At 36.9% G+C, this 14,470-nt stretch overlaps 1 protein-coding gene and 1 non-coding gene across 9 annotated transcripts in view; one reads left to right on the top strand and one right to left on the bottom strand.

The window, feature by feature from the left end:
• Positions 1-14,470, bottom strand: part of Tbc1d5 (TBC1 domain family member 5) — a 545,935-nt gene that overhangs the window by 94,314 nt on the left and 437,151 nt on the right. For all 8 annotated transcript variants that reach the window (XM_029554511.1, XM_017802415.2, XM_029554510.1 and 5 more), the window contains one exon: positions 2,522-2,607. In XM_029554511.1, the coding sequence (XP_029410371.1) occupies positions 2,522-2,607 (86 nt within the window). The remainder of the gene's footprint in view (positions 1-2,521; positions 2,608-14,470) is intronic.
• On the top strand, positions 7,884-7,990 carry LOC115067145. Its single transcript, XR_003846578.1, has one exon. It is a non-coding gene; the product is annotated as a U6 spliceosomal RNA (small nuclear RNA).

The following is a 14,470-nucleotide window of genomic DNA, read 5'->3' as shown; positions in this document are numbered from 1 at the left end:
ACCCTAGAACCAAATCCTGATAAGTGAGTATGTATCCAGACCTAACTACAGGAACCAGGATAATGGAAAGGAACCTGGGAGGTAAAGGAAAAGAAAGAACCTGAAAGAGAAGAACAGTAGGAAACAGGCCTTAATAAGGGAGATACAGATAAAAATTGGGTTAGTTTAAGGAAGGGGGGAGGGAAGGGTATACAAGGAACCTAGGGGATAAAGGGAAAGAAGGAGCTCAAGAGAGGCAGGACCATAGGAGAAGGGTATTAGTAAGGGAGAAAGGGGGAAATGGGGGCACCTTAAGTGGGAAAACCATGATGGAGGGGTGAGACAACGTGAGAGATAAACAATGCCTAGCTAGAATTGAAAACAAGAGGGAACCATATTACTCCTACTGACAAATTATACATAGCAGATCAAGAAATATACGTCTAGGTAAGGTTTATCTGAGAACAACTGGTCTTTTCCCAAGATTTGTCTACATGACACACAGTAATTAAAAATATCAGATTGGTGGAACTAACCTTCTTGGATGTTTAACAGACATACTTTGAGGCCTATAATAATTTGGTCAGAGGGACATAAAGGACAGTTTTTGCTCCTTGCCCTCCTAGGTCGACTAGTTCCAGGGGACTATGAGCATCTCTCAAAATGTCCTATAATGGTGGTCGGTCAGCTGTCCTCTTGATCAAGGAGGCCGAGGAGACCCCACCAGATGGACTTGAATCAGTGTCCAGTCTATAAAGAGGAGGGTCAACACAGAGGAATCATTTCCTCCATGCTTCCAAGCGAAGCCAACCATGGTTGAGCAGGACTTTTGATTTATGTTCACATAGGTGTAACTGGTAAAAGAAAGGAGCCAGGGGCTCCTCCCAAGCCCATGAGACCCCTGAGGAACAGATCCTCAAACGACCTTAAGTGTAAAAATAAATCGGTTTATCTGGACCTACTGTATGGCCTTAAACACTCAGGGGCCAATATAATTTCATAAGAGTCCATATGTATAGCTAAAGGCTACATAACAAGCAACAATGCCAGATAGGAGATACTTTCTTTTGAGTTGTTGGCCAGGGTGGCTAAAGGGACTCCCAGATAGTAACCCAGCATAGAATTGGGAAAATGAACAGCAGACCCCAATCTTATCCAAAGGAATATTGACAAATGATTACCTCTAGATGAAGAAGAGCTGACCCTCCTAAAACAAAGACCTCTAGATAGACTGACTAGATTCACCAGAAGGGCAAGTAGTGGGGAATGGCTGGGGGTGCTGACAACGCAGCAGACAGTAGCAGGGGTATCAGAGTATAAGGGCTCTAGTGGGGGAGGCAGGCTATGGGAGGGAGCTATCTGGGAAGTGGGTTTTAAAAAAATGTATTATAAAACTGCCTCTTTTAAATCAATGCAGAAAGAGATTATACCAACTAGATGCACAGATGCATAGATGTTAGAAAAGGCAAATTCGTAATTTCAAAATATAAAAACATATTTTGTATTTAAAAAATTTTCATTGTATGTATGCACAGTACATGGTATGTGTTATATAAGGACATTTTCATTCAGGTGTCCATACTGTGTGTTGAACGTATCCCCCTATGCTACCCTCTTCTTCCTTTCTTAGCCTTTCCTACTCCAGGTAGCTTCCTTTGTTCCACTAGACAGTTTCAATTCTATTTTCAAGTCACATGTACATGAATGCTTTTTAAAAAAGTTTTATTTCATATGTATGTGCGTATTGCCTGAATATAAGTGCATCCGTGTTGTGCAATGCCCGCGGAGGGCAGAAGAGGCTGTCAGATTCCCCTGGGACTGGAGCTACGGACCGTTATTAGCTGCTATGTGGATGCTGGGATTCGAACCTGGGTCTTCTGCAAGAACAACCAGTGTTCTTAACCACTGAGCCATCTCTCCAGCCCCATACATTAATGATTTTATCTCTCTATAAAATCTAGAAACCATAAGAGAAAACATGTAACTGTCTTTCTGAGACTGGCTTAGTTCACTTAATATGATTATCTCTAGTTGCATGCATTTTTTTTTTTCCTGCAAATGACATAATGTTATTTTTCTTTATGGTTAAAATAGTCCACTGAGTATATATATCACAGTTTCCTTATCCACTTCTATGCTGAGGGATACCTAGGTTGGTTCCATAACTTAGCTATTGTGAATAGTGCTACAACAAACATTGGTAGGCAGTAAGCGTGTCTGTGACAGGCTGACTTGGGAGTCCTTTGGGTACATGCCCAGGAGTAGTAGAGCTGGGGCATGTGGTGGGTCTGTTCTTCCATTTTCTGAGGACTTCCCACATTGATTGCCATGGTGCCTGACTTAATTCATACTATCACTGCCATCAAAATTGTATCATTTGTTTATGCTTTAAAGAACTTAGATAATTTATTTACATCCATTATGCACACTAGTACTGATAAGCTAAAATCTAGAAAATAATTCTCAGCAAATGTAATGTTTTCTGATGACTTCTGGCACAATGTTTGTGATTTATAACTCTCGCCAGAGGAAAGGAACTTACCTGCTTTTATTCATAAAGTCAGCTCCCCGTGCTTTGTAATAATCTAGGTTGGGATGGAACTGGTAAGTCACTGGCCTTGGATTTTTCTAAAGAAAAAAAATGGAATAAATTAAAATGTATAAGGACAGAAATAACCACTACATTCCACACACACACACGTTTATATAAGTGTAGCAACTATTGTGTTTGAATTTTGCTTTCATTGGTTAACTTCTTTCTTACCTATCAAAACTGAAAAGTTTAAATATATTTTATTTCAACCATCGCTCTAGTTCAAATAGATTATTTTCTTTAGAATTGTTTTTGATGATTTCAGTTACTTTGAAATATAATTTTCTAAAATATGAGGAAAAAAGTAACCAAACTGAAAAATTAGATGAACTGCAATACAAGCATGAACTATCACAAAGGCTGAGAGGCACAGGTGTCAGAAAGCTGCATTTGCAGCAGTAAATCACCATGAATTTTTGACAGCCAGGATGCTAAGGAAGTCCACTAGATGGCACAGTGAGTCCTTCCTGCAAAATGACTTATCTCAGAATATAGCAATTCTTTTCAAGTTAGCAATTTTTATGTCATCTATTCTTATTTATGAGTTTAATAAGTGCCCAAAATATGGCAGACAGTGAAAATATCAGAAAGATAACCATTAAATTGACCAATGCACATTTCCATAAAAGCAGCAACAACTGCCCTTTCTGGCATTTAATATTATTTATAACATTACAGAAATGTCCTTGAATCATTTAGTTGGGTGTCTATTTAAATTTGTAGCTACTGTCTGTGTTAATTATTTAAATGTACCAAGCTCATGATAGGCAAACAAGAATTAAAATATATTTAGACTTTATAAAATCTTAACATATTTAATTTAAATGTACATCATGATCTCTAAAATATTAAATTCCATATTATTTCCATTAAAAAGTCATAAAATTATGAATAATTGTGTTCTAATATCTACCTGGGCATGTAATTCAGGTAGCAACTAGGTTTCTGAACTAGACTCTGCATTGTTCTTTGAAAGATTGATCTAGACACAGAAAGGCTGAAATTTACTTTAATAGAAAATTACCAATATGCTTAGATATCAACCCTAGGAGACATAATCTCAAAGCACTGATATGCCTGCATGCAGGCGTGGAGAGGAGAGAGGGAATATAATTGCTAAGGTTAAATAGTTTGAAATTCATCAAGCTAACAAGCTGCATCTTAATGGCCATGATGGACCTTTTCTTTTTCTGCTGAAAAGAGAGTATTTACACAGCTCAACCCTTTCATATCTCTTCCAAGCCAGCCCTAATCATCTGACAAAATGACAATCCCTTGATTTAGCTCTAGCTACTACTCCACTGGTTTGGTATTCAACACAGTTCCATAATAATCAAATCTGAATTGCCTTGATGAAGATCGCTGATGCTTCCATGACTACCATACTATTAAGTCTAGCAGTGCAACTCTTCTCTCTCTAGGAATTATATAGGTTTCCTCGTGGGAGCTGATGACAACCTGAACCCAAGTACAATAGAAAAATAAAATAGAGGGTGAAGCCACTGGCAGATTGACAGTATATTCACAATTGATTTTAAAAAATTAACTTCCACAAAACTATCATTCAAGATTGATTCCACTCTTTATCCTCAGTACCTGGAAATGCATTTTGTTTTTGGTAATACAAAAGGCTTTTCTTCTCTGACTTCCAACAAACTAATAAAGGATAATCTACTTTTTCTAAGAAAATAATGAAAGAGTGATCCCATGGAGCAGTTTCCTGAAACATCTTTATAAAGAAATGACAAGCAATTCAAGACATGAAGTGCTGATCTATCTAAGCATTTAAAACCATTATGAGGAATAATGATCTGACTTGAACATATGAATGAGGCTCAAGTATTGCTTTCACTGAGACCTATTTAAATTCCTAGGAGACTTGCTGGTATCAAGGAGATAGTTTAAAGTACTGTTACACTGGGAACAAGAGAAAGAACCAAAAGATGATACTGATGCTGAATAACAGTATATGAAATACTAAGAAAATAAAATTGGAGTTACTGTTGAACCTTATTCAGAAGTGTTTTCTGTTAAGATAGTGTATTTCTAAAACATAAACTACACAAACATAGATAAATCTAGATCATCACTACAAGAGAAATACAATGTAGGCCACTAGCGCAAAACTTCATTTATACTTAAAATTTATCTAGTAGGCACATTTGAACACACACACACACACACACACACACACACGAGAAACAAGTAAAATTAAATGTAATCATGGAAAAATTTATAAATGAGATACTTTACATTTTTTCCTTTGTGGAAAGTCTTTGAAATCTAGTCTGTATCTCATACTTACAGCATGCCTCTATTGAGACTAGGCACACTTTAAATGCTGAATGAATGTGTGGCTTGTGGCTTGTGGCTACCGCACTGGGCGGCAGCACCGGACAAACATATCTGTAAACCACTGCTTGGCTTTAAAAACATCAGCACATGGCCATCAGCAGTAAGAACAGCATGGGTACTTTTATACACAGAGTCATTGCTGACAGTTTTCTAATTTCGCTATAATTTTTTCTTTGAAAGGTAAATGTTAGTTTACCTACTCTTAATAAGGTTTTTAAAAGTCAGGAAATTTTGGGATATGTTCTCATAAACACAAACAAAAAAACTAAATTAAAACTAAATAACTGGAGATGGCTCAGTGGTTAAGAGCACTGGCTGCTCTTACAGAAGACCTGGGTTTGGTTCCCAGCTCCCACAAGGCAGCTAAAGAAAATTAAATGACTGGTCCCAATCACAGTTAAGAATGCATACAGAAATGCATACATATAGGACTCTGTATCAAAGTGAAAACAATCCTTTCCTGAAGCGAATGTGATTAGCTGTCAGTGTGGTGGTGCATGCCTTTAATCCTAGCACTTGGAAGGCAGAGGCAGGTGGATCTCTGTTAGATTGAGGCCAATCTGGTCTACACAGCAAGTTCCAGACCAGCTGGGACTATAGGGAGACCCTGGCTCACCCCTATCCCCCAAAAGAGAAATGAACAGAGTGCTAACTTTATGAATTGGAACATTTTAAATGTGAAAAGACATTTGATTTTCTTATTTTAAATGATTTTTCCAAAATATAGTGCATAGAAATATAATTGTTTTTCTTTATAATCTAAAATACGCATCACTCAAATTTAACATATGCAAAACTTTTTATGAGTAAAGACCAGACCCCATGAGAGTTGTAATTTCTCATTGTGCAGAGTGTATTGACACCTTTAATACCATGTCTTTTTAAACCCATTTTCAGAGTCAGAATATCTATTATAAGCATTTTCACATCAATGTAAATTAAACAACACACACACACACACACACACACACACACACACACACAGCTTTTGGCTAGAAGATTTCCTTTGGATGAAAGATAGCAAAATGTTAAACCCATCTTACTGAACTCATCTTTGTCTGTCTAGAGGAGCGTGTTAATTTCATTCTATGACTTGGGAATTCTATATTACTATACAAAAGGATAATAGAAATCACAAGTTCAACACAATCTGGGTTAATCATGCTTTTCCTAAACCAACAAAGTTGGGAATGAATTAAGTCTTTTACAAAGATTTCAGGCCAGGTGAGGTGATGCATGCTTTTAACTCTAGCACAGGAGGCAGAAGCAGGTATATCTCTGGGATCTAGCAAGTTCCATGCCTGCTGGGGCTATAAAGGAGACTGCCTCAGAAAACCAAAACAAACAAACAAAAAACCCAGAAAACAAAACAAAACGAAACAACAAAAACCCACAAAACAAAAACAAACCATCAAAGATTTTAGAAACTTCTTTTTGGAAAAAAAAAATAAATAAATAAAAATCACTGATTCGTCCCTGCTGAAGTTGTTAAAGCTCTTTTTAAAGTTTTATCTTTAGCATTTACTTTATGCCAATAAAAGGAGAATCCTGACTCCTCCTCTCCACCCCATGGAATGGACAGGCTAGAGTTTTGGGAGTCATATTAAAATCTTGCAGACAAAGTGACTTACAGGAGCAACATTAATAGTGGTAGGCATGAGCCCGGGAACTGCGTGGGAAACAGAAGCAAAGTGAAGCCATGCTGTGGGCTTCGAGCTTTCTAAAAGGCTTTCTTTTTTTAAAATCACAAAATAACTTCCAAAAAGGCTTAATTATAGGAACCAATTTAAGAGATAAAACTAAAGTCTATCTAATCTCTGTTTAGTCAACTTTCTTCACTTCTGAGGTCTTCCTTGTATGAGAGTAACCTGGTTCCTAATAAAATTTAAGGCAAGGCAAACACTGTCTCAGAATGAATAGGTCTTTGAATGCTGAGCAGTCTACGCCTCAGTTTTCTCAGTGAGTGAAATCTCTAAGCTACTGTGCACCACCCCTCCTGCTGTTTGCTCTACCCCAAAGCAACACTTTAATACTTGTAGTTCAAACTGAACCTCATTACAGTAGTATAAAAATATTTAAATGCTAGTTCAAACTAAGAATAACTAACTCCAAGATACTGCAAGGAGTACAATGAACTACTAGATGATACATAGCAATTTTCCTTGCTCTGAGCCTTCGAAAAATCAGACTTGTTCAAAAACATCTGTACTGTCTGTCTTGATCCCTCTCATTCGTGCCCCTCATTTGAAGATATCTCCTGAATCATTATTGCAACTCCAGAAGAAAGGAGTCTGAAGTGCTCATTCCCCTTTGAACAGCCATAAACTCTTTCAAAGGACTGGGTTGGCTCTTTTACACAGGCAATGTGGAAACGAGAAGAGCAAAGGAAAAGTAATTTCACGGCTACTGGCACTAATGAGCCAATGCGGTGGTAGGAGCTCAGGCTACTCAAAGTTCCATGCTGAAGGCAAAAGCACCAGAGCAGATGCAACAGCACTCACCTGCTTCAGAGGTACAGGGTGCCAGGGAAAGCAAGGGACCAGGGATCAGTGAGGCATGTACTCAGACTCCTGTCTACCTATTAGCAGTTGACAAACTATGAGGGGCACTCTTGGTCTAATCTCACCGGGCCTGCAAAACTGGAGCAGATTCAATGACACAATGAAAATAATGGCGGAGTGTCAATAAATGGGAGCTACAATAGCCTGTGAATTACTGAGCACTGACAGACTGACCTATAGAATAGCTATGACAGTTTGACAAGCTAAAACCTACAAATAAAATAGGTAGGAAAAGTGATGTTTTACACTTCAAATAATCATGTAAGTTTACAATAGGTTCAGCTAAACATATTTAGGAAGCTGTATCAAGCAGAGTGGATTTTGGATGTGAAGGGAAAGGCTGTCTACCTCTAGACAGAAGCGTGTTTATAAATTTTTTAAAAGATGTAAAAATTGTGCTCGCTTCAGCAGCACATATACTAAAATTGGAATGATACAGAGAAGATTAGCATGGCCCCTGCACAAGGATGACACGCAAATTCGTGAAGCGTTCCATATTTTTCAATAAAGCTTGATTTAACAAACAAAACAAAACAAAACAAAAAAGATGCAAAAATCGTACTTTCCATTCTGTATTTGCTAGCTTATGAGAGTGTAAAAATTTTTGTAATACCCTGCAAAATGTCCAAAATATTATCATTTTCATAGTTTACTGGCCATGATTTTTATATTAAACAAAACTTGACAAAGTTCCTACAGTAGTTAACAGAAAAAAACCCTCTACATTTGTTGTATAATATGTGTCAGTAATGAAGAAAATATCTGACAAAGAAATTTCTTAGTTTTCTTTTTCCTAATATCTGCTACAAACCCTTACTTTTTGTACCATGCCAGATTAGAAAAGGAGAAAAATAAGGATCTGACAGAGAAACAGCATTGTAAAAATATGCTGAATGTTTCTCTTTGATGAAAAATGAAACCTTTATTTTAGTGAATGTATTACTGCCTCAATGCTAGGGGAAAGGCAACCATCATTACAAAAATGAATTGCTCAGCTGTTTTATAAGCAAAAAGCTCTGGGGGAATTTCTCAGGACCCCAAAGGCAAAGCATTCCAGGGTTATGCAAACATATGTTGCAGGTGTTTTAGGGAAGACAGGTGGGCAAGCCTCAACCATGCAAGAAGAGTTAGTTTAATATGCTGTAACTGAAATGAGATAACCTAACCACATCCAAGTCAGAGATGCCACAGCACGAGTGAAAGGGAGCTGCAAAGCAAACACTCTCCCGAAAAGAATTATCTTGTTAGTGCCAAGCAAACAGAATGTTTCTCTTCTTATAGTTTTATAGAAAACAAACACTGCCAATTACATTTTTTTAAAAAACTAAAGGTATTTTAAAGCTGGAACAAAGAACAGCCTGAAATAGTGATAATTATCCAAAGAAGAGAAGGATGAAGTATCGTTGCCTTTATTTGAACAAATATTCCTAAGGAGACAGTTTGCTGTAATATCCCCTCTTTGGTTCACTAGGCAACATTAGATTTATCATAATTCTCCTAAAGCCTAAGATATTTCTATATTAAAATGCTAATTTTGTCTTTTCTTTTGCCTATAATTAAAGCTGGAGAATTTTGTGGTCTGATATTCGCTGATCGCTAGAGGGTTCACAGAGGTCTCATCATTTCTGTCTCTTATTGCCACCCACTGCCCCTTCATTAAATACAGACATAGTGACACCAGGGATCAAAAAGACAGACACTATAATCCTACATGCTCACTAAATTCTGTTTAAGATACCCTCTCCCCCAAATAACAAACGGTATTGTCTGGATGGATATCACCATCAAACTCAGACTTTGCATCTTATTTCCTTCTTTGCTATTGACCCAGAAGTTGAGTTTCTCATGTTACTTGTGATGGAGGACACCAATCACTTTACTATCACGGTAAAATGGCATGCTGAGGTATTATTTATATATAAAGGCATATCAAGCTGTAGCTTCTCTGTCTAAGCCATTGTTCTTTTTGTAAATCTAACAACAAAAACAACCTATACCATGAGCTGACTTCAAATACCTACTGTAAGATAAATGCATAAAACAGATATAAAAAAATAAAACAGTATTTTGAAATCTAAAATGTGTGAATACAAGGCACTAGTCAGGTTAATATAGATTTTCATCTAAAAAAAAAAAGGGACATAAAACTTTCTATCTGAATGTAGACTGTTAGAATATTAATTCAGTAACAGGATTAAAATGATCTATATATGCTAATAATCCCTACATACTTTTATGGGAAGCAAATTATAAATAGGATATGAATGTAGTATGAATACTGAGTATTAAAAAATCCATTAGCAATTGATAGAAAAATTTAGTAATTCTACTCTAATCATCTACGGATTAAAACTTCAAAAAAGAAAATTTTGAAGAGAAAGTTTAAAAAGAAAACAACCATGGGCAAAGACACAGACAAAAACCTCTGAACCCATGTCAGCCTCATTTGAATAAGCCCCATTCCCTAAAGTGACATCCCTGTCCATGTTCATACCCTGCCCCGGCAAGCTGAGGTCTCAGATGGCAGAGAAGCATTTTAAACCACCTGTGTGTTATGCACAACTCTAACCTCACACAATAAACAGATACCCAAAGAGAAATAATTTTTTTCTTTTTCTAATGTACTTATATTTTGAATATGCCAGAGTAACATACTCCCCCAGCCAACCTGCAGTTTGGTATTTATATGTATGGAAAGGAGAAACTGAAGTGTACAAATTTCCTTTGTCACTAATACTGGGCGTCTGTGTATTCCCTTCAGGTAGGTGAGCTCTTTCCCATATATCCAACTCTTGCCCTTTTCCTTTTCTTCAATGTCCACTGAAGGGGTAGGGGCTTGCTTCAATGGGTTAAAGCAGCTGCATTTATGTGGTTTTTTTTTGTGTGTTCTTGAAAAATGAATCTCTCCCTTCTAATTGTTACTGAATTCAAATTATAATCAAGAGCCAATGTGAAAGGAATTTTAGGGTTTCTGGATTTTCAAGAATAGGTTTGTTACCTTAGGGGACTTGAGAATCGTGGTTTGAGAAATTCTGGCCCCATTTTCCTTCTTTTAATCCTCAAGGTAACAAAAGCTAAAGTCCTACATGGTGAGATGGGTAAAAGGAACCTAGATCAGCTGTACATCTGGTGCAGTTTGGGGAATGATTTCAAAGATAAAAACACCTTGGACTTAAAAGTTCATTTACTATACCAATCTACTCCAAGAATATTCATAAACTAAAAAGTTTAACACAAAAATAACAATAAACAACTTTGAAATTTCTCAATGAAGGAAGCAATCAGAATGCCAGTGCAGACTAATACAGATTCAAATTATATTCTGATGGGAATTTCTATAGATAGTAGACAGCACTGGAAAATATTTTCGTTTAAGTCAGTAACTTCTGATACTGCTTAAAAATTAAAACCCCCTCAAGTGTCTAGTGATAATGACTGGTACATCAACTACAGGCCACCCACAGAATCTATGTTATGAGGTGCATTTTGTTTTTAATTTAATTAATTAATTTTTAAAGACAGGGTTTCACTTTGTAGCCAAGGCTGCCCTGAAACTCACTTTGTAACCCAGGAAACTTCAGTAACCCTTGTCTCAGCCTCCTGAGTGCTGGAATCACCATGCCCAGCTTATACATCAATTTCTTTTTTTTCCTTTTTTTTTTTTTCCTTTTCAGACAGAGTCTTTTTGTAGCTCCAGCTAGCCTGGGATTTGCAATAGAGACTAGGCTAGCCCTGATCTCAGAGGTCCCCCAATTCTTAATTTTTATTTTTTCCTGGAGACTTTGGCCTCCTTTTTAGAACAACGGTGCTCTCCCTCCCTCTCTCCGTCCCTCCCTCCTTCCTCTTTTTTGAGATAGGGTCTCCCTGTAGCCCCAGCTGGGTTGGAACTTGCTACTTTGACAAGGCTGGCTTTGATCTCACAGAAATCAGCCCACCTCTACCTCCTGAATGCTGGGATTAAAGGCATGTACCCCCAAACTGGGTTTATCAACCTTTTTAATCTATGAGTCTGCACACTGGTGGTAGTCAAAACAAAATACCACTGGCAGCACAGGTGGCTACCAATGAGGACTGTCAGGGACCCAGGAGGAAATGTCTGAGGTGTTTCTACTACACCAGGCTTCAACCAAGTTATGATACAAAAACACAAGAGTTAAAGAGATGATTGATGAAGTAAATTTGGTCAAAATTAGAACATTTGTACTTCAAAGAGCATCTTTAAGAAAGTGAAATGAGGGGCTGGAGAGATGGCTCAGCAGTTAAGAGTACTGGCTGCTCTTGCAAAAGACCCGGGTTCGATTCCCAGGACCTACATGGCAGTTAACTGTCAGTAACTCCAGTTCCAGGGGATCCAATGCCCTCTTCTGACCTCTGAGAGCACTGTACAACACAGGTAGACTTAAAAGCAATACACCCATGCACATAAAATAAAAATAATAAATAAAAAATAAAGTGAAATGATGATCTATGCACGAAGAGAACATGCTGGCAATCTGTATATCTTACAAATGTCTTATGTCCAGAATATACAAAGAACTTAAAATCTTAAAATTCAAAAATAAAATGACAACCCAATTCAAAAAGGGTATGGAATCTGAAGAGCTATTAATCCAAAGATCAATAAATGACCAAAAGGTGTATGAAAGAATAGCTAGCTGGTCAACAGGGAAATGCAAATCAAAACTACTTGATGCACACAGAATAGATGTGATGTTGTGGAAAAAAGGGCACATGGAGAAGTTAGAACCCTTGTGTATTGCTAGTAGGCACGTAAAAAGATGCATTCACCTTGGTAAAAGTCTATCATTCCCCTAAATGTCAAGTATGAGCAGCAAGTGACATACTTAACTATCTTAACAGACATGGAAAAGAAGTCAACACAAGAACCAGGTGTTCACAGAAACACTACTCATGATTGCCAAGATGTGAAAACAATGCAAATATCAACTAGTACCATGGAACAAAATTCCTTGGTAAATTCACAATGAGATATCGGACAAGTCTCTTACGTCTGTATCTTTGGTCCAGATTTCTTCTTGGAGCTCCTGACATACATTCCAAGTCTCCCTCTGGATATACACACCTGGGTATCCCACATCGTCTTAAAGCAACTCATTACCAACCTTCTTTTACAATTAGTCACCCTCTGAAAATGTGGTCACTTGAATATTTCCCAACTCGATTCATAGTTGTATACTTGAAAATGCTATGAATTCTTCATTGCCCATGACTAATTATTCACCAAGCCCTGTAGATGGCCTTTCTTGATAGTCTTTAAATTTTTGTGTCTTCTACTGTCAAGAAGCTCATATTCAACTGTATTGTTTTTAGAAAGAGAGAAAGAATAGGGAGAAAAGACATAAAAAGAAAGCAATGGTTATACTGTTAACATTAAAATGTTTTCTCAGGCCAAAGGAACAACAGGTGATAGTAAATTGGATTAATTTTAATTATGTGTATACACACACACACACACACACACACACACACACACACACACACACATGCTAAATCTTTTAATGAAATCCTTTAGGGCACCAAGCTGTGCTCTCTCTTCAGTAATGAAATGCCTCCACTCTTCTTTAATCAGAAGTCAATTCCTTTTGAATGACTATGTCTTAAACTCTCTCTGGAATTTCAGTTTTTATTTAGTTTATCACAAACACTACTTATGTAGCTGGTTAGTTTCTGTAACTCAGCCATAAGCTCAAATAAGAGCTCAGCAAGATGCTATCAATTAAGTAAATTAAGTAGTTACTCTAAACTAATAGCTGACATTATGTCAGAGGGTCCTCTTATTAATAGGAACACAAAAATAGATACATTCAACAAGAACCTTTACAATACAACCTCAGTTAGGTTTCTCCAGATACTAGCTGAAATGAAGAATGTAAAGGGTCCTCCTGAATATGAAAATATCTTCAATTATATGTTATTTTTCTGCCTTTTCAAAATTTCCCACTTGGTGCTTTTTCACAAAGATCAAACCATGTAAAGCATTATTTGATGTCTACTTTAAGTGGAATACATTTGAAATATTCTATTTTTAGTGGTGGTTTAGATAAAAATAGAGAAGTGAAGACTGATACCTCAATTAAAAGGACAGAAAGAGCCGTATCACAAATAGGTCCAACATGTAACATGAGCACAGACAGACCTAGGGCTGACAATTTTGTCAAGCATAGCCTTAAACGCTATCAGTTCATATTTCTTGACCACATTTTCAGTAAACACAATGAAGGATAAAGCTGGGCAATTGTTAAAAAACTAAGAATGGTACATTGCAGAAAAAATTCTGAAAACTGAACTCTTTCTTGATTTACTGAAACAGACATGTTTAAAAGATGTTAAAATATTTTTAATCCCTAAAACATTGACTAACGGGAAAAAACAATATTTTTTCCAATTTGCTTTTCAAAAATCAATTTAATTAATAATGGGAATCTGTGGTATACTCACGAACTATGAGGGAGTTTAACTATAAAATGAACATACAGTACCTCTGAGCAGATATACAAAACCTTTTTTCAAGAAAATAGATGGTTTCTAGGTTAGCAAGACTTCACTGTATCCCTTATATACCTTAAGAAAGATATTAATCAAATCATGAGGACAAGGGAGCAGAGGTATGTAGGTAGGAAGAATCAAAGAGGCAGAGCCAAGGAGGGAGCCTGAGGTCAGCACTAGGGTGCTGTGCCTTCCAGGCCCCCCTTGACTGTGAGGTGAGCATGCCAGGTTCTCACAGTCTGTTTTCACTGAAGGTGCCTTTCATCTACATCTGTATGATGCTAGGTACTCCAAGGAGATAAATTATTCTTACCAATCATTCACACAGGTTTAGAGTATGCTCATCAGACAGTTAAATAAACTGGCCTTTTTTCCTCCCAGTAAATGATCTGATAACAATGTGCTCTCTAATGTAAGTAAAAAAAAAAAAAAATAACCAAGTTAGGTGGTTTATGAAGAGCAGAAATTTATTTCA

The sequence above is a fragment of the Nannospalax galili genome, unplaced genomic scaffold, assembly GCF_000622305.1.
Source record: "Nannospalax galili isolate Female #2095 unplaced genomic scaffold, S.galili_v1.0 scaffold364, whole genome shotgun sequence".
In the NCBI taxonomy this organism is placed as follows: Eukaryota; Metazoa; Chordata; class Mammalia; order Rodentia; family Spalacidae; genus Nannospalax; species Nannospalax galili.
The sequence above is the reverse complement of the archived record's forward strand: the minus strand, read 5'-3'. Positions and strand labels throughout refer to the sequence as shown.